At 45.4% G+C, this 18437-nt stretch overlaps 1 protein-coding gene across 1 annotated transcript in view; it reads left to right on the top strand.

The window, feature by feature from the left end:
* Positions 1-6109, top strand: part of Laptm4b (lysosomal protein transmembrane 4 beta) — a 59998-nt gene extending 53889 nt beyond the window's left edge. The window contains exon 7 of the mRNA XM_036209051.1: positions 5121-6109. Within this exon, the coding sequence (XP_036064944.1) occupies positions 5121-5201 (81 nt within the window). The 3' untranslated portion in view covers positions 5202-6109. The remainder of the gene's footprint in view (positions 1-5120) is intronic.
* Positions 6110-18437: the final 12328 nt, after the last annotated feature.

Consider the following 18437-nt stretch of genomic DNA (forward strand, 5'->3'; position numbering starts at 1 on the left):
TAAGTGGGTATTAGCCAGACGCCAGGCTTCATGAGGCCCGGAAGGGAGTAGTACCAAATAAGAAGAGCACTCATTTCTTTTTTTTTGTTTTTGTTTTTTTGAGACAGGGTTTCTCAGTGTAGCTTTGCGCCTTTCCTGGAACTCACTTGGTAGCCCAGGCTGGCCTCAAACTCACAGAGATGCGCCTGGCTCTGCCTCCCGAGTGCTGGAACTAAAGGCGTGTGCCACCACCACCACCTGGCAAGTGCCCGTTTCTTAAGGGGACCTCATGACGTGTTCCCTCTCAAGTTCCTCAGGTGTTTTAGGTGCTTCTAGGCTGTGTTATTGTGTGATTTGGGGATCTTTCCTGTGAAACCTGTTACTTCAGAACTAATAACATCAAATAGCATGCCACTTTCCATGCTTTTGCTTAGTGTCTAGACTGCCCGTGCTCAGTCCATCCAAATGTTGAAAGTCCCTTTTCTGGCAGGTGAGGCTTGTTCTTCAGGTGGCTGCAGAAACTCAGGCAAATGCACTACTTACCTGGTCATGCTACCCAGAAAAAAGCATGGAGCTCTATTGGTTAACAGTTAAGACAATGCCCCTCAGAAATGCCTGTAGGCCAGTATGATCTGGCCAATTTCTCATTGAGTCTTAGGTAGTTTGGTTGTGTCTGGTTGATAATTAGTCTCTATTTTAACATTTTGTGATATTCTTTTGAAACTGTCTGAAGTCATGTGTAGCTTATACACATTACCCTGCAACTACAGAATTATAGATAAATCTATACTGGCCAAAATCAAATATATGGTTCATGTCCAGCCCTAACTCTGCTGCTTAAACATTGTCTAGTTTTACCAGAATAGGTAGGTATTAGACAACAACGTTTCTATCTACAACAACATGCATGTTACATGGTGGTCCCATCACTGTATTGCTTAGGTGATAATGTAGCCATCTTAGTTACATAAATACCCTCCAGGATGTTCACATCTGATGAAATTACCTATGGTATATTTCTTGGAATGTAGCCCCACTGTTGCATGAAGCACAGCTGTAGCTCTTCCCCCTGACATTTCATCATTTATTAACGGAAGTGAATTTGTTTTCCAGATTTTATTTATTGTATGTATAATGAGGGTTATGTGTGTGCACATGAACAGGAGAGAGGTTGGCACTGGGTGTCTTCCTTGGCAAGCACTTACCAACTGAGCCAGCTGCCCCCAGGAGAGGACGTGTGGAAAGGAAAAAGGGTGTGTGGGAAACTCGTGTTGGACCTTATATAAAGTGGCCCACGGTCATGTGTGCCTGCTCCTTCTCGTTCGGCCACTAGCTTCTGATTGCCAGCAGCAAGTTTACATCGGAGTAGAATACATTCTTGGTGTGCTTGGACTTTTTTGATGGTTCATTGTGAATGGTTAGTTTTTTTAAAAAAATCATTTAAATGTCAAAATAAAATGATAAAAATGTCAAAATAATCACATTTTTTAAATTATGTCATGACATCCTAGTTGGCAAATTTTGTGTTAATCATATTAGAGTTATTTCTCTTGATGTCCAAGTACTTCATCTACCTTGTATAAAAGCATGTGGCTGCATCCTTGGTGTTAACAGGCCATAATAGAAACAGAATGGTGGTCCTCACCTCACCATCCTGCCTTGCAGTCAGGACCAGGTTTTCAGCATCATTTAGGTAAGATGATGCGGAGCCTCTGAGAATTTAAACTAGCTCATCTAGAGAACTTTCAAAAGCAAGAGACATCACATCAAGAATATTTCACAGCCAACATGGGACAGTGAAATGGTGTCTGTCACCAGTGCCAGTGAGGGAGATTACTCAGGCCGCTTGGCTTCCGATCATAAGTGAAAGTTAGTAGAGTATTTCAGAGTACTGAGCCACAGTGAAATACCAAAGTGTGAAAGTTGTATTTTGACAGAATATGATTGTGCCTCCCAGGAAAGAAAATGTTGTGTTCAGCTTGTGAGCAATTTGAAGAAATTTGGCTTGAATGTTTCCTTTTGTGAGAGAGGAAAGAAACAAAGCTGGACATGCTAACTGCCCCTGGATGTGCTCCCCTGTAAGACCCCTCCAAAGACAGTGATGGGTGTGGGTCAGTTAATTCCTCAGTGAGGCTGTGGAGGATAATGCCAAACCATCATTCTACAGTAATCTTCCTAGTGCCATTCAAGGCTTCCACTGGCCATAGATTACCCTAGTTGATGTAAGCACACATGCATGTTCTGGCCCAGGCCACAGCCACGCCTACAGAGCCTCACGTGTCTTCCCAACTGCATTCCCCCTATAAGTGGGCAGTGGCCAGCCCTGTGCACTTCCTAGAAGCTGCTCCACTGCCTCGCCATCTCTCTCCTTACCCAAAGTGTATACTCAACTTTTCCTGAGAAAGAATGTTCTCTCTACTGTCCAGTCACCGCCCTCTGACCTTTTTTTTTTTTTTTTTGGGGGGGGGGGGGGGGGGGGGGGAGGCTTTTCTTGATATCCAGTCTGCATTGGTACCCCTGTTCTTGATCATTCTTTCATGTTTTGCCTGCTCTGCCTCCTAAGTCATGTGTTTCTCAGCCCACAGCACAGTGTGTTACTGGGTTTGTGTTGCAGATGTGAGTGCCCCTCAGCATACAGATTTGTCAGAATAGCTGGTTCCTTTGTGGGGAGCCCTGCAGGCCCAAGTGCATCTCAGGTGCTTCTGTCCTTTGCCCAATTTGTGAAGTATTTAGGACACAGGGTGTTAACTGCCCCCCCTCCCCTGTAAAAGCAGGAACAGCTACTGCTGGGCTGTGGTGTCAGGAGCCTTGCTGCTGCATTGTAGCTCCACAGTTGCCTGTTAGTCTGATTGGACCTTGCCAGCTGTCTGTCATTTGCTTGCCTGTGAGCCATGCCAGTCAAATGCACGATAGGGAGGAAGGTGGTCTGGTTCTTGCGTGCCCTGCAGCGTGTCTAGGTCTTGTTGGCAGTGGGAAGTAGGCCGGCAGCCCTAGCATCTGGTGTGTCAGGGCTTCCTCTGAACATAACTGCTTCTTGAGGCTAACCTGCAGAAGCCTCTGAGCAGGGCGCTCTTACACATCATCGCTTTGCCTTGTGACAGTAGATAAGATAAGCTCTGCCCTGTTCCTGTGGCTTCTGACTTCTGGTGGAGTCAAAACAATCCAGACAACTGTCTCAGTGGGCCAGCTTAACTTCCTCACTGGGGAATGTGTGCCATTTATACCTCCTGAGCCACTATCAAGTGTGTACCCAGGTGAGGCAAGGGCTGCAGTCTGTGGGAGTTACAAGTGGAAAAGATAAAAATAGTGACACGTTAAGTCAGCGAGGGGTGGAAGTGTTGTGTGTGTGAGCAGGGAGAGTGGGATGTGGCAGAAACTGGTGGGTTTTAGTAGTAGTGTTCCTCCAGGAGCCTATGGGACAGGCACACTTCAGACCATGTATGGATATTTACTACTTGAAGTCTAAATGGATCTACAATAGAAAACACACAGCATGATTTTTGTATGTTATTTTGTCTCTTCCCACACAGTGAATAACCTTGAGCAGTCCTGGTTCTGTGCTTGAAATGTAAGCACAGAGCTGTTATCTTCCTTCAGTTAACACTCACTCTTGAGCTCCTCTCCAGCTTCTACAGGTTCATGCCAAGCAGAGTGTTAAGTACTTTATTTATAGGCCTTTGGTCTTCAGATCTTTGTTTTAGAGATAAAACCTGAGAGTCCATCATCTGTTCAAGGATATGCTGATAAAAATGTGACTTGAGTATGGTCACGGTCCTCACTGGCACTGGAGGTCAGTACTGAGTGGTTTCTGTAGTGGACCTAGGGCCTTCCTTCATGTGTGCACACACACCCGGGAGAAATGTTGCTGTCTCCTCATTCCTTTACACGTGCACCATCTAGTTCTGCAAGCACTTGTAGAAAGTGACAGGAAAAGCAGAGGCCCCAGAAATCCCTCCACAGGTGCTGCTTGAAGGTCTCACAGCCTCTCATTAAATGTACCCACTTAGTGAGAAGCCGACGTGAGTACTGGTCACAGGAAGGGCTTAACTGCATGAGTGTTCAGTTACAGCCTTGCTTTGGGGTGAGGGACCATAGCTTACTTTTTTTTTTTAAATAAGATCTTTATTGACAGATAATTCACATAGTATACAGTTTTCCTGTTTGCACAATTTGATGGACTTTAGTTGAGCATCCTCATAGGCCTATAACACCATTACCATTTCCTGCATCGCTGTATTCAATTTCTTTCTTTCCTTTTTTTTTTTTTTATTGCTGAATGTCGTTTATTAAAGGAGGGAGGAGGTCTTAAATACAGGCTTACAGCACAATGGGAGAACCCCGGAGGGCAGAAGTTCACTTCTGATGTTTTACAATCTTGCATCTGAGCTGTTAATGCCCACTATGCAGGATACACAGACAAGGAACTTCCCTTAAGCATTCAGTAAGGTGGAATCTCCCAGGGAATTAGCATAGGGAGGATATCAAGGTCAAGGTCAGCAAGCAAGGCAACAGCTACCCAAAACGGGGGCCAGGGCCCTATAGGTACCCCCCTTTTATTAAAAAATGAGTTTCTGAGCTGGGACGTCAGCAGGTCACCTTACCTGTCATGGAGACACCTGTCCAGGCCACACAGGCGCTCTGTCTTAGGTTGGTGAGCGCCCCCCCAGGCATTGCCCATCTCTGAATACTCATCATCATACAGGCTCAGTTGTATGAGAGCTGCAGAGTTAACTGTTGCCAAAGATCTCTAAGTGGCACTGGGCTTGCAATCTGTGTGTTTGACACAGAAAAGACCAACAGAAGTCCTAACCCACCCATTGCCAGTAGGCTAAAGGCAGCTGAGCCATTCCCTTCCTTAACGAGCCTTACTGCAAATTGGAGTCCTTGTAAGATGGTATCCCCAAAGCAAATGGAACTTGAGTTGTAAATTTATAACTTTCAAAGCCAATCGAAATGTATATAACTGTTGATTTAAATTTGTCATGCCCAATAGAATGAAAGATTTATTAACTGTGGTAGCTACTTTTGCTGCCAGGGTCTCCACTGTGCTAGCTGTAGTAACCAGTTATGAAATGGCAATCCCAGAAACAGTGGTAGCTGTACACTTACTTTAAACAATGACTCTGGACTCTCCTTTCCAGGTGCTTTTGCCTCCATACGATGATGCCACTGCTGTGACCGGCACTGCCAAGGAGCCACCGCCACCTTATGTGTCTGCCTGAATGGGATAGAGGACCGAGGAGCAGCAGATCGAGTCTAGAGCTGCCTGGACAATCCTGCTGTGACGTCACTTCTGAGACGAGCTCTTTGAGCCTGTGTGTTGTAACCACATTTTACAGTGTAGATGTTAAGTTGAAGACTCTGTTATTTGAAACATATGCTGTAGCTAGAGCACCAGAGTAGCTGTAGATTTGGGTGGGGGTGGGGTGCAATGAGCTCTGTTAGTCTTTCCCAGAACTGTAGATGGCCTTTCCAGAGGCTGGTTTGTAGCTGCCTGGCCCCACAGCTGGGCACTCAGTCATACTGTTTCTCTCCATTCCTTGTGACTCTCTTCAAAGTATAAAATGAATTAGATAATACTTAAACCATTCCAGTTATAGAACAAACCCTAATACAGATATTAATTACTCTAATACATATGCAATATAAGAATTTCCCTGCTGTCCCAAACTCCAGTGATATTCCAAGTTTACTGGTCAAGGATTTACTTTGTTCTGAATAAAGACTGGGGAGCAATACCAAACAGTAAGAGCAGGAACCTGCTGCCCGGGGGCTGTTATCCTGGGCTGGCTGGCTTGGCACCGAAGCACCCACTTTGCCCCAGCAAATCTCTTGCTGTATCAAGTAGAGCTGCCTGTGTGTGTTTGTTTAGACGTATGGAAAAGGGTCTCACCCTCTCTTCTTGCGAGATACATCCTACTTTGGGTTTTTAAGTCTGTCTAGTCATCTATTAAAATGTCAAGTGGTCTTCAGAAAGATGAGGAAGCTCGTTCCCATGTGGAATGCTCTAAATGGAGTTGGAAACGATGTTTATGTCTCTGAAAGTGAGCAGCTCCCTGTGTGTTTCGATGCTGAGTATGCTGTACATGAAGGCTTGGCAATTAAAGTTTGTCTGCATCTAAGCAAACAACCTTGGCTCAGGTGGTTGTGTTTAGCTACTTTCCCTGCCCTCGGGCCTGCACAGATGTACACAACTCAGCCATTTTACACTGATTTGCTTTAATATTTAAATGCTGATGAAACCCCATTGGCTGGACTAAGAAGAGTGAGGGACCAATAACACCCAGCATTCAGTATCACTAACTTGTCCTTGCACACTTTGGGTATCTAGCAGTGGTATGTGTGGTATCTTTGTGTCCAGAGTACTCAAAATTCACCTGTTTTTAGAGATGGGGTTTTGCTTTCTACTTGGTTATTTTTTATTATTAATTAATTAATTAATTAATTAATTAATTTTTTTGGAGCTGAGGATTGAACCCAGGGCCTTGGGCTTGCTAGACAAGTGCTCTACCACTAAGCTAAATCCCCAACCCAGGGTTTTGCTTTCTAAAAGCTTGGCAGGGAACTTGCTGTGTGGCCTGGGTAGGTTGGCTTCCAACTCATGATCTTTTTCCCTAATGCTGGGGTCACTGGCATGTTCCACCACACTTGGTCACCAGGCACTTTCAATAAGCAGTTGCAATCTTACTGTGTTCCAAGATGGAATAGTGGTGCTAATTTTCAATTTGACAGGGTTTAGACTGGAAGAAGGGCCTTTGGGCATGCTGTGGGGGTCTGTCCTGATGATTACGTTGATTATGTTAATTGAAGTGGGTGGGACCATTCTCTGAGCAGCAAATTCTGGACCCCATACAAATAGATTGAGTTGAACATCAACATGGATTACTTTCTTCTGACTGGACATAATTTGACCAGTTTTTCTCAGTTTCCTGCTGCCTTTTTTTTTTTTTTTTTTTTTTTGCCAGAGGCCATAGAATATACAGCAGATGACAACTAATATTCAACAGGTCGACCCACCAGATGAAAAACTCTCTGATGGCGAGCCCACTATCAAAGACCGTGGGGTCACTGGCTGTGGACACCGTTTGCTTCTGTCTGTATTTTCTCATGTACTGCCGCAGCTCCTCCCTGAAAAGAACAGCTGTGGGGTTCTCTCCACAGCCCACTGGTGGTGTGTTTTGTATTTTGGGGGCACATATATCTGTGGATGGTCAGGAAGATGATTTTTTTCTTAAATTGTATAATTTTGATGAATAGAAATAATGCTAGGATATTTTTAATAGCTCAGACTGACATAGGAAAATAACAGTATTCTCAGCTACAGACAGCTTTTTACACATTTAGCTTATTTAAAACCTCAGAGCAAATTCAAAGCAGAGTAGTTGCCCCTGCAAATGAATGCACAAGGACAAATTCCTTAATTCCAAGGTCAGGCAACAAAGCAACTTCAGAAGACATAACTCTCTGCAGCAATTGATTCTGTATAAACGCCTGATTACTCAAGGTTCAGCCAACTAACTGTTTATTGTTTAGGTCCTGAATTTCGTCACTCAGAATCACTGAACTACATGCCTCTCACCCTCACTTTACAGGGAGTCTGGCTGACAGCCAAGCATTGCCATGGTCACTCACTGGCTGGTCAATGACATCCCAAGTCTGAGAGAGGCCTATATCTAATAGTTACTGAATCCCATGGAGGCTGCATCAGGAAACCACAGCTGTATGTTTGTTCCCCGTTGTCTAATAATTTTTGCAAATGATACATGGTCAAATGGAGAGGCATACCTGCCTTTGGAGTGGGTGTGGGGCTGTTGAAAGGGATATAGACTGATATCCAGTGACAGGAAGAGGCCATTCCTAGGTGGCTCCCTGTCCTGTGATCACTGCTTGGGAATCCTTCAGCTTTTTCATCTTCACCTTCAAGTCTTTAATTAAGTTCTCAACTTCAAACACAGCCTCTCAAAGTTCACAAATGGGGCTGTGCTTGTAGCAGCCCATGCAGGAGGGAATTTTAGGCCTGTGCTAGGCTACAGGGAAGGAGTAATTTAACCCATTTATTGTGGTTTGTCCACTTCAGAAACAGCTTTCATTAGAACCAGCTGCTCAGACTGCTGGAGGGCAAGCAGGGAGAGGCCAGTGGGTCTCAGCTCCTGTTCTTTCTCCCTCAAAGACTGCAGCACCTCCACAGAGGTGTCCACACCCATGCCCTGCCCTCACCTGCAGTCCTCAAGAAGACAAACACTAACACTCACCTTTCTTGTCTTTTTTTAAAGAAAGTGATCTCTCCAGTATTTGTTTAGTTTTACTTAACCAAATCTCATCCCATTTCATTTGTGCACCCTTAGTAACAATAGTCCTTAGTAGTAGACAGTCTTCAAGGCTATTGCCGTTAAAGTAGCTTTCTCTGTGGAAAAACACTACATTTGAAATATTCATTTGGGGTGGGGGGAGTCCTGCTGTGCAGTACAGGAAAGCTAATGAGGCTGAAAACATTGCGCTTTTTTTTTAGTGTGTTATTTTTTTGCAGCCAGTGCGGAAGCTGACAGATACTGCATTGTCAATCTGCAGGCCCCTAAGCTGGCCTAGGTTCTGGAGGGGAGAAGGCAGATGTCTTTGCCAAGGTCCTGAAGGAGCAGTTCTTGCAGAAGAACTGACAGTGTAGGCGAAGCCATTTCAGGGCTCCCTGCCTCCAGCCCTAACAACAACCAAAAGTAGCGCCTGTGCTGTGTGAAACGGGTCCTGGCAGCTCCTGCATATGTGTTCTAAAAGGGGAGGGAGAAGTAGACATTGCAGGGATATCTCCACACCCATGGAATTCACTGAAAGTGTTTCTGCACAGTGGCCAAGTTCTCTGCTAAATGGCTCATGGTATTTGGAAGCCAGCCAGATTACACCCGCCTCCCCAGCAGCCCATGCCTGCCTTCTGCAGACTAGAGCACCAAGACAGGAGAAAAACTATCACTTAGCTGCCTCGAACATGCTGCATCAGCATGAAACTTTGAGCCCTCTTAGACCAATTAGAGGACCCCAATCAGCAAGAGCAACCACTGCCTCGAGGCAAAGGGTTTGGCTTACAACAGCACAGTGGACTCACTTGCTTTATCCATCTAGTACACCCATGTGTCTACAGGAAAGTCATTAGCAGTACAGTTTTTGTTTTAGCACAGGAATCTTACAGTCTAACAGATGGAGATCATCAGCTTCGGCAAGGTTTGCTTTGGCTCTGGTTTGGGGTTTTCCATTATCATTTGGGCCTGTGGCAAGGCAACATGCTCCAGCGTGGCAGAACTCTTACCTCATGGTGAGGATGTTAGGAGAAAGAGGCTTTGAGTCCCACCATCCCTTTCTGGGGCACCTAGTGACCAAAGACCTCCAGCTAGACACAGGCTGGAGTTTGTGTTCTTCAACATTACTTTTTAAAAATCACGTATCTTGGGCATCAGGGAGCATAGTATATTTGTGGATTTTGTTGCATTTGAAATTTTTTGTCTGTTTTTCAAGACAGTTTCTCAGTGTAGCCTGCATTTGAAAATTTTATTTTGTGTGTGTAGCTGGAGAGATGGCACAGAGGTTAAGAGCATATACTGATCTTGCAGAGGATCTGAGTTCAAATCCTAGCACCCATGTCAGGCCACTCAATTGCTTGTAACTCCAGCTCCAGGGGATCCTGCACCTCTGGCCTCCTCATGCATCCAAAATAATGTGTGCATACCTCTGCACACACATGCACGAGTACACACACACACACACACACACACACACACACACACACACACGCATGACCATAGTTAAAAATTAAATCTTTCAAACAATTCATTCTCACTACAGTGCATGAGTGGAGATCAGAGAACAACTTTTGGGAATCAATTCTTTCAACCATATGGGTCTAGGGGTTGGACTTGGATGATGATGGCAAGACCTATACCTTCTGAGCCATCTTGTTGGCCCTGGAATTTAATAAAATTAAGTAGAAAGCCAATGACTCATTTGTTGAGCCTCGCCTTGAAAGTGGCTTCCTTTTGGAGGTCTTCAGAAGCACAGATCTAGGAGTCGTTTGCTCTGTGATATCCATAGCATGCCCAGCACCCATCAAAGCACACAGTACATTCTGGTTATTGTTCATTTTCTTGTCTGTGATCCCCCAGTTGGGTGTGTGATGCTCATTCTTCTCTCAGTGCCCAGCACACATCTGGCAAATTGAAGGTCCTCAAAATGTATTTACTAGAATGAAAATAAGCACATGAGAAAAATTAAAGCCAGCTGTAAAATCCCACCCCCAGTAATCAGCACAGATTCAGCAAGCTTGAATCCCACAGAGAAAAATTCTCACAGAGGCGCCCACTGCAGGGGAATGCATCCTATGGAGCATTCTAAGCAAAGGGTCCCTCAGGCAGACCCACCAAAGTCGCAGCTGGAGAAATGTCTGCCTTGTGTGTGTTGACCTCTAGAAGAGAATCAAAGGTTATAGGGAAAGAACATCAACCCAGTAACTAAAGGATTGATTGATTGATCTTTGAAGAAAGATCAAAGGATTGCTAAGGTTAGAGCCTAGCTAATACTCTGCTTAAATTTGAGATCAAAAAACAAAAACCCAGCTCTTACTATTGCTGTGATCATGACCCTTTTGTCTGAACTTCATTTGTGCATCTCTGGATGGAAAACTTCTAGATGAGCATTCTTTTCCTTCAGGACTTCCTCCCTTTTCCTGCCACTGTATTATTACAGCAGTAAGTGATCAAATCTAAACTCTGAGAGCTTAGGTGTTCAGGGGGGAATTCTGAATAGAACATGCAGCTCAGATACATGTTTACACACTTCCTGGCACTTCAGATTCAAAGTGAAGTCCTGTGAGACTGGGCTAAATAGTGTACTTTATGAATACCCCATAGGATTCCAAAAGGCGGGTGATGGGAATTTCTTCTTCATGTCAAGTCCCTGTATTCTTGTGCAGATGATCTAGAGTAGAGCATTTGCCTAGTTTACAAGGTCCTGAGTTCAACACTGTTTTGGATCATTGATCTATTATCCCAAACACTTGTCAAACTCTCGTATTCATCTTTATTTACGGTTCTGTACTCTGCCTTAGCATTTCTATGTAGCAGGCTTTCTGTAAATGGATCTGGCTTTGCCTTTTTGGTTCCACCCAGATGCCTTTTGTTTTCTAGCAGAGGAGTGAGCATCAGTGATGAGGAAGTGTCTTGCCCAGTCCTTGGCGGCTTCCAGTCTCCCAGTGTCAAACACCATATTGGTCATAGTGTTTTGAGGAAAACTTCTATTAGACAAAAGAAGTTCCTTTCTATTTCTCCTTTGTGGGGTGTTTGTTTTTTGGGGTGATGTATTTTGTTAGTTATGCTTTCTGCTTCTGTAGAGAAGATTGTGTGGGCTTTGTCCTTTAGCCTATGGGTATATTACATTATATTTAAACATTGTCCTGGCAAGCTTTCTGCCTCTGTGAGCAGTATTGCTTGGTAGCTCCTCACTAAGCCTGATCAGGAAGGCTGAGCGCTTGTAGAAGGTTTGCTATAAGAAAAAACAAATAAACACAGAAACTCAACTAACTCGACTGGGGCTGGAGAGAGTTCAGCAGTTAAGAGAGCTGGCTGCTCTTCCAGAAGACTGGAATTCTGTTGCATCCACATGGTGGCTCAAAACCATCTAACTCCAGTTCCAGGAGATCCAACACACCCTCTTCTGGTCTCTGACGGTACCAGGCATGCATGTGTGGTGTGTGTGTGTATGTGTGTGTGTGTGTGTGTCTACATATATGCAGGCAAAACACTTGTGCACATGAAATAAATAAATCTTTTCAAAACAAAAACAAAAACCCTCTCAACTGTTCCAGAATTTGGTATTGCATATTCTTCCATTGCTTCTTGGAGGCTTCATTATCAATGAAATTGTTCATTTTACTGCACTGCAGATGTTTTCTCCATCTGGTGATGTACGCGTAGCTCTCAGCAGGCTATCACATGATTCTTCCCATTAACTATTTGTAGTGTTTCTTCTTCTGTTGGACTCTGGTGCTAACCATGTCACAGTTTGCTTTCATGGGCAAGCAGGATGTGGGGAAGTCCTCACATCTGCTATTTTGTTATTCTCCAGTGAGCTCTGCCAGTGCTGGGGAGGGGATGTCTTATAGGACAGGTAGGTGGATGTACCCAAGTACCTCACAACCTGATTTTAGCACCAGGTAGCCAGTGCAGACTCAGTAATATCTTTGAGAGAGGATAAGTGTGGACCACTTCATGCCAGTTCTTTGTAGGTTTTAGATGAAAAGACAGCAATCTGTTTCCAAGTGATGCTTCTGTACATACAAGGTCCCATGCTTAAGGACTCCTCTGCACCCTTTTGTTTCATTCTATTCTTTGTCTCCACAAATACTGCAAACTCCAGGTTAAAGCTGAGAAGTCCACCCACCCCAAGCATAGCATAGGGCAAGTTTTGTAAAGAAGTAAAAACCTTGCCTTCATCTCAGGACTTGGGTGTTAGTTCAAGACTACATAAAAATATCTGAATCCATGGGAGCTGGAGAGATGGTGCAGAGCTTACAATTTCATACTCTTCCTGCAGAGGACCAGAATCTGGTTTCCAGTATCCATGCTGTGGAGCTTACAGCTGCCCATAGCTTCAGCTTCAAGGATCCAATGCCCTCTTCCAGCCTCTGGACACTGCACTCATGCACAAACCCACACTCACATACATACATATAGATATAATTAAAAATTAAAGTTCAATCCTTAAAAAAGCCCCAAAACACATTGGAATCCATAGGCTGGGCATATTCAGTTGGCAAAGTGCCTGCCCTGCAAGCATGAGGAACTGAATCAGAGCCTCAAAACCTACATCATCCACAACAACAACAACAACAACAACAAAAACAGGCATGGGACATAAGCTTGTATTCCCAACACTGGGGAAGCGGGAGACAGTGGATCCCTGGAGCTAGCAGGCTGGCCAGTCTAGCCTATGGTGATATTTTATTTGTGCTGAAATGTGATTTTATTTGTATGATAATAAATAAAGTTGACTGGGGATCAGAGCTAAGAGCAAGCCATTTAGCAGAAGTCCTGCAATGGTGGCACACGCCCTTAATCCAGTCACATGGCAGGCAGAGTCTCTGCATAGTCAAGGACACAGCCAAGCAGTGACCTTAACCTTTAATCCCAGTACCAACCATAGAGACCTGGAGGTCTTTATAGACAGGCAGTGACGAGGAAGTCATATGGTTGGGTTTACAACCAATGAGAAGGTAGACCAGAAAGGCAATGAAAAGGTCACACAGGAGAAGATCTCTCAGGGGAAGAGACCGCAGCTAAAGGTGGTCTTGGGATTTGTGAGTGCTCTGATCTCTTAGGCTTTAACTCTGTATTTGGCTCTGTGTTTCTTATTTACTAAGACCATTTAGAATTTCATCTACACTAGCCTAAGCAGTAGTTCCCGATCAACAAGAGACTTTGCCTCATTGAGTTCCAGTCAAGGAGAGACCCTGTCTCAGTGAGCTCCAGTCAAGGAGAGACCCTGTCTCAGTGAGCTCCAGTCAAGGAGAGACCCTGTCTCAGTGAGCTCCAGTCAAGGAGAGACCCTGTCTCAGTGAGCTGCAGTCAAGGAGAGACCCTGTCTCAGTGAGCTCCAGTCAAGGAGAGACCTTGTCTCAGTGAGCTCCAGTCAAGGAGAGAGAGACCCTGTCTCAGTGAGCTCCAGTCAAGGAGAGAGAGACCCTGTCCCAGTGAGCTCCAGTCAAAGAGAGACCTTGTCTCAGTGAGCTCCAGTCAAGGAGAGACCTTGTCTCAGTGAGCTCCAGTCAAGGAGAGACCCTGTCTCAAACACCAAGGCGATCAGAAAAAAAAAGAAGAGATGTGCGAGGGTGGGGAGCGGGCGGGCGGAAGGAGGGGTGTCCTCTTTGGGGATGGGAAGGCGGGGAGAGGCGGCGGCCAGAACTGCCCCACCCTGCAGACAGCCCCCAGCCCGGGACCGTGGCGGCGCTCCCTGCCTGCTGCCAACCTCATTCTCGTTATGCGTCCTCAGCCGGAGTGGGATGGATAGGTCTCCAGAGCTAGCAGCAACTGGAGGCTTTAGGAGCTTGTCGGTCGGGCGGAAGGAAGACCTGGTAACAGGAGACATAGCAGGAGTACTAGATCCCGAATTGGGGATTATTTCCCGCAGGAGGCATCCATCGACCACCACGATGACGAAGAAAGAAGTGGTGAGAAGTGACCGGTGACTGGTGACAAGGGCCAGGAGCAGTCTTGGCAGTCTAGGCCCGCCCCACCAGCGCCAATTCATATTAACTGTATCCTCTGGCCTTGGACCAGCCCCTGGGGTGGGGAAGGAGATTAGGATGCCAAGATGAAGAATCGAAATTCCTCCCCTGAAGGAGCAGAATCTAGTTCAGACAAGACTAAAAGAAATTATGGGCAAGACTTCTGTAACTTTGTTAAGCGAGGGAAACCTTACCTTGGAAGGACAGAGAAAGCAGGCCTGGTCAGTAGCAGGGAACAGAGCTGACTCCCCCACTCTACCACATCTGGGATGACAGGACCCTACAGTAGACCAGAACATCTCCCAATGAAAACCCAAAATCTATCGGCCAACCGCTAAGCCAATACACCCGATCCGGGAGAATCAGAACTAACCACTTTCAAGTCTTCTGGATGTGTCCGAGAACTAACCACTTTCAAGTCTTCTGGATGTGTCCGTGTCTTAGGCTGCCTGTGTTTTGTAAAAACCCATCAATTCCTATCCGATAAAAGGTGTTCCCTAGAATACAAATAAATGTCATATGCAAGACCTATTCCTTCCCAAAGCTCCAGGGGTGAGTAATTATAAAGTCTCAGCCATGGGCAGTGGTGGTGGTGCACACCTTTAGTCCCAGCACCCAGGAGATAAAGGTAAGTGGATCTCTGTGGGTATGAGGGCAGTGTGGTCTACATGGTGGTTCCAGGCCTGCTAGGGTGCCATAGTGAGGCAGTCAAAAACATAACAACAAAAACATAAAACAATGGGTTAACACACTCTGGCCTTACTGCCAAGAAATAAGCAGGGACTCACCACCCTGTGTTCCTCACCTGAACCTTAGGCCCACAGGATGCTGCTGGCAGCCTGCACAGGTCAGAAATTATTTTTCTGTTTGTGTGTTTGGTTTTTTTTTTTTTTTTTTTTTTTTTTTTTGTCTTTGGGAGGAAGAAGACGGAAGTCAGAAAATAGAGCAAAATCTTCAGGAAATGTTTGGTCTTGGATCCCACAGAGGAAAATTCTTCCTGAGTTAGAGCCAGTGAAACCCCTGAGGGGTTGGGTAAGCTGAGCTACAAATTATGGAAACTTATATTTAAAATGTGCATCTCTATTCCAAGACACCAGTAGGACCAGTCATTTACCAGGGAAACAATAGTTATCTGGAAATCCTTCCAGTTTTTAAGGAGGCTCTGATTTAATAATAACCCCCATTATCTGGTTTGTGCCAGCTAACATGGGTGTTCCCACCCTCCAGGGAGTTCATGGAGATTCTCCAGAATAGAAAATCTTTGGGTGGGGAAGGGCTGAGGGCAGGCAAGGCAAAGGGGTCAGATGAGTGGTTCTACCTGGTGGGATGCCCTGCAAATAATACACACACACACACACACACACACACACACACACACACACACACATATACATATCTACACACATGCATACATACATACACACATATATACATAGATACACACACACATACACACACACATATATATACATACCTACACACATACATACATACACACATACATACATACATAGATACACACACATACACACATATATACATATCTACACACATACATACATACACACATACATACATACATACACACATAGATGCATACACACACATACATACACATCTATTGGTGAAATTATTAAGGACACTCCACGTAGTTAAACGGGAGGTTTATTTTGTGGGGTAACTTACAATGAAGGGATAGGTTGCAGGGTCTGGGAAAGGGATGGTGCAGTCCAGCAGTGTTCTCTGGAGAACTCTGCTCGGTCTACCTCCAGTGTCCAGGGTCCCGGAACCAAGAGAGCGACCTTTCCTCTCGATCCTGGGTCTTCAGCATCCTCCCTCAGCCCCGCCTTGTGTGCATGACCATTACCAAAGCCTCAATGGGGGTTGGAACTTCCAGGCCTAGGCTGGGATGGCTACCCACTACACACATACATACATACATTCATACATACACACATACACACACATACACACATACATACATACACACACATACATACATACACACATATACACACATACATACACACACAGACACACATATACATACATACCCACACACATACATATACACACACACATACCCACATACATACATACATACATACATATACACCCACATACATACATACACACAACTATACACACACACACACACACACATACACACACACACACACACACACACGCACACGCACATGCACACACACACATACACACAGTGAATCAAATGAAGTCAGTGTCCTGAACTACAGTCGGAGCAATGGTTTTCCTCTGGTGCCTTGAGTGCAGGCGAGGGGATAACCTGTTGGAGGAAAGGCCCAAATCTGCCTTTTCTGCCTGAGGCTCTGCTGTAGATGTGCAGAAAACCTCACTCAGAAGAAGCATGGGCTAAGGTGTCTAGCTCGTGTGGACACCCACATAAACAAAAAAGAGTGAAGGCAGTCGTGTCCAGAGCTCGTGGGATGGCTGGTCAGACCTTGGTAGCTGTGCTGCAGATGCACTGGCATTCTCCGTCTCTGCGGAGGGTCTCTGTTGGTTTGGGTTTTGTCGACTCAATATAAGCTAGAGTCATCTGGGAAGAAGGAATTAAGAGCATGCCTCCACCAGACTAGCCTGTGAGCAAACTTGTGAGGGGCAGTTTTCTTGATTAATGTTTGGTTTGGGAGGGTTCAGCCTGCTGTGGGGGGTGCCACCCATGGGTAGGTAGACCTGGGTTGTATTTACAAAGGCAAGCTGAGGAGGAATAGCTGTGTGCACCTTTAGTCCCAGACTTGGGAGGCAAAGGCAGGTGGATCTTTGAGTTCAAGGCCAGCCAGGTCTATAAAGAGCAAGTTCCAGGACAGTCAGGTCTACACAGAGTGAATTCCAGGACAGTCAGGGCTACACAAGAGACCCTATTTCAAAAAATAAAAACAAACAAAAGAAGCAAGTCATGGAGAAATCTAGTAATTAGCATTCCTGCATGGTCCCTGCGTCAGTTCCTACTCCAGGCTCCGGTCTTGGCTTCCCTCAATGGACTGCAACCCAGGTTATGTAGGTCAAACAAACCCTTTCCTTCTGAAGTTGCTTTTGATCAGTGTTTTATCCCAGCAGAAGAAAGCAAACCAGCATAGGGTCTATGGGGATTGGAGGGCCTTAAATGCACACTTTTTAAAAAGATTTTTGTGTGTATGTGTTGCCTGTGAATGAAACAAAGAAAAAGGAAAATAGAGGACATGGATGCTCCTAGGCATGATGGAGGAGAAGGTTTATTATAGATATGTGGGTGAGCAGAGTCAGAGGCAGGGATACCTGGGAAATTCAGATATCCAGAGTTGACATGACTAGGCTGAGCTGGGCCATGTGGGGAGAGGGGGTGGGGAAGGGAGAAGAGATGGGGGAACCAGGTGCGGCAGCCCAGAGGCCAAAGGTCCAAAAAGGAAATGTCTGAATTATATAGGGAAGAGCCTCTGGGTGAAGGGAGACCCAACCCCTGGGCTGGAGAGTGTGGGGTAAAGTGTGGGATGCTGGGAGAACCTGGCAGTCAGGTCTGCTTTGATATGTTAAATAAGTATCTCAGCTGCTTATCCCAGGTTTGAAACTGGGACAAGAGTTTCAAACTTAGCATCCTGCGTGTCTGTCTGTGCACCACATGCATGCCTAGTGCCCTTGAAGATCAGAAGAGGACATTAGATCCCCTGAGACTGAAGTTATGGGTGTTTGTGAGCCACCACATGGGTACTGGGAATCAAACCAAGGTCCTCTGCAAGAGCAGCCAGTGCTCTTAATTGCTGAGCTATCTCTCCACCCTCCTACCCCTCCTTTTTTTTTTGAGACAGTGTGTCTCCATATTGCTGGCCTGGAACTTACTATGTAAACCTCACTAGCCTCAAACTCATAGGTATCTGCCTTCCTCTTCCTCAGCTGAGATTAAAGTCCTGTACAATCACACCCAGTGTGAAAGATTTCTGAATAAACACATCCACCCACCTTAGAAAGACAAGATGATAGGGTTAAGGTAAAATAACATAACAAATGAAAACCTTGTTGAAGAAAACAAAACACATTCTGAAGAGAATTCAGATTTTGTTTGGTGTATGTGCGTGTGCGTGTGCGTGTGCGTGTGCGTGTGTGTGTGTGTGTGGTGGGAGGTGTTTAGTGTGTGGTTATGCATGTGGAGGCCAGACGACAGCCCTAGGTGTCATTCCTCAGGTTC

Source organism: Onychomys torridus, chromosome 16, assembly GCF_903995425.1.
Source record: "Onychomys torridus chromosome 16, mOncTor1.1, whole genome shotgun sequence".
In the NCBI taxonomy this organism is placed as follows: domain Eukaryota; kingdom Metazoa; phylum Chordata; class Mammalia; order Rodentia; family Cricetidae; genus Onychomys; species Onychomys torridus.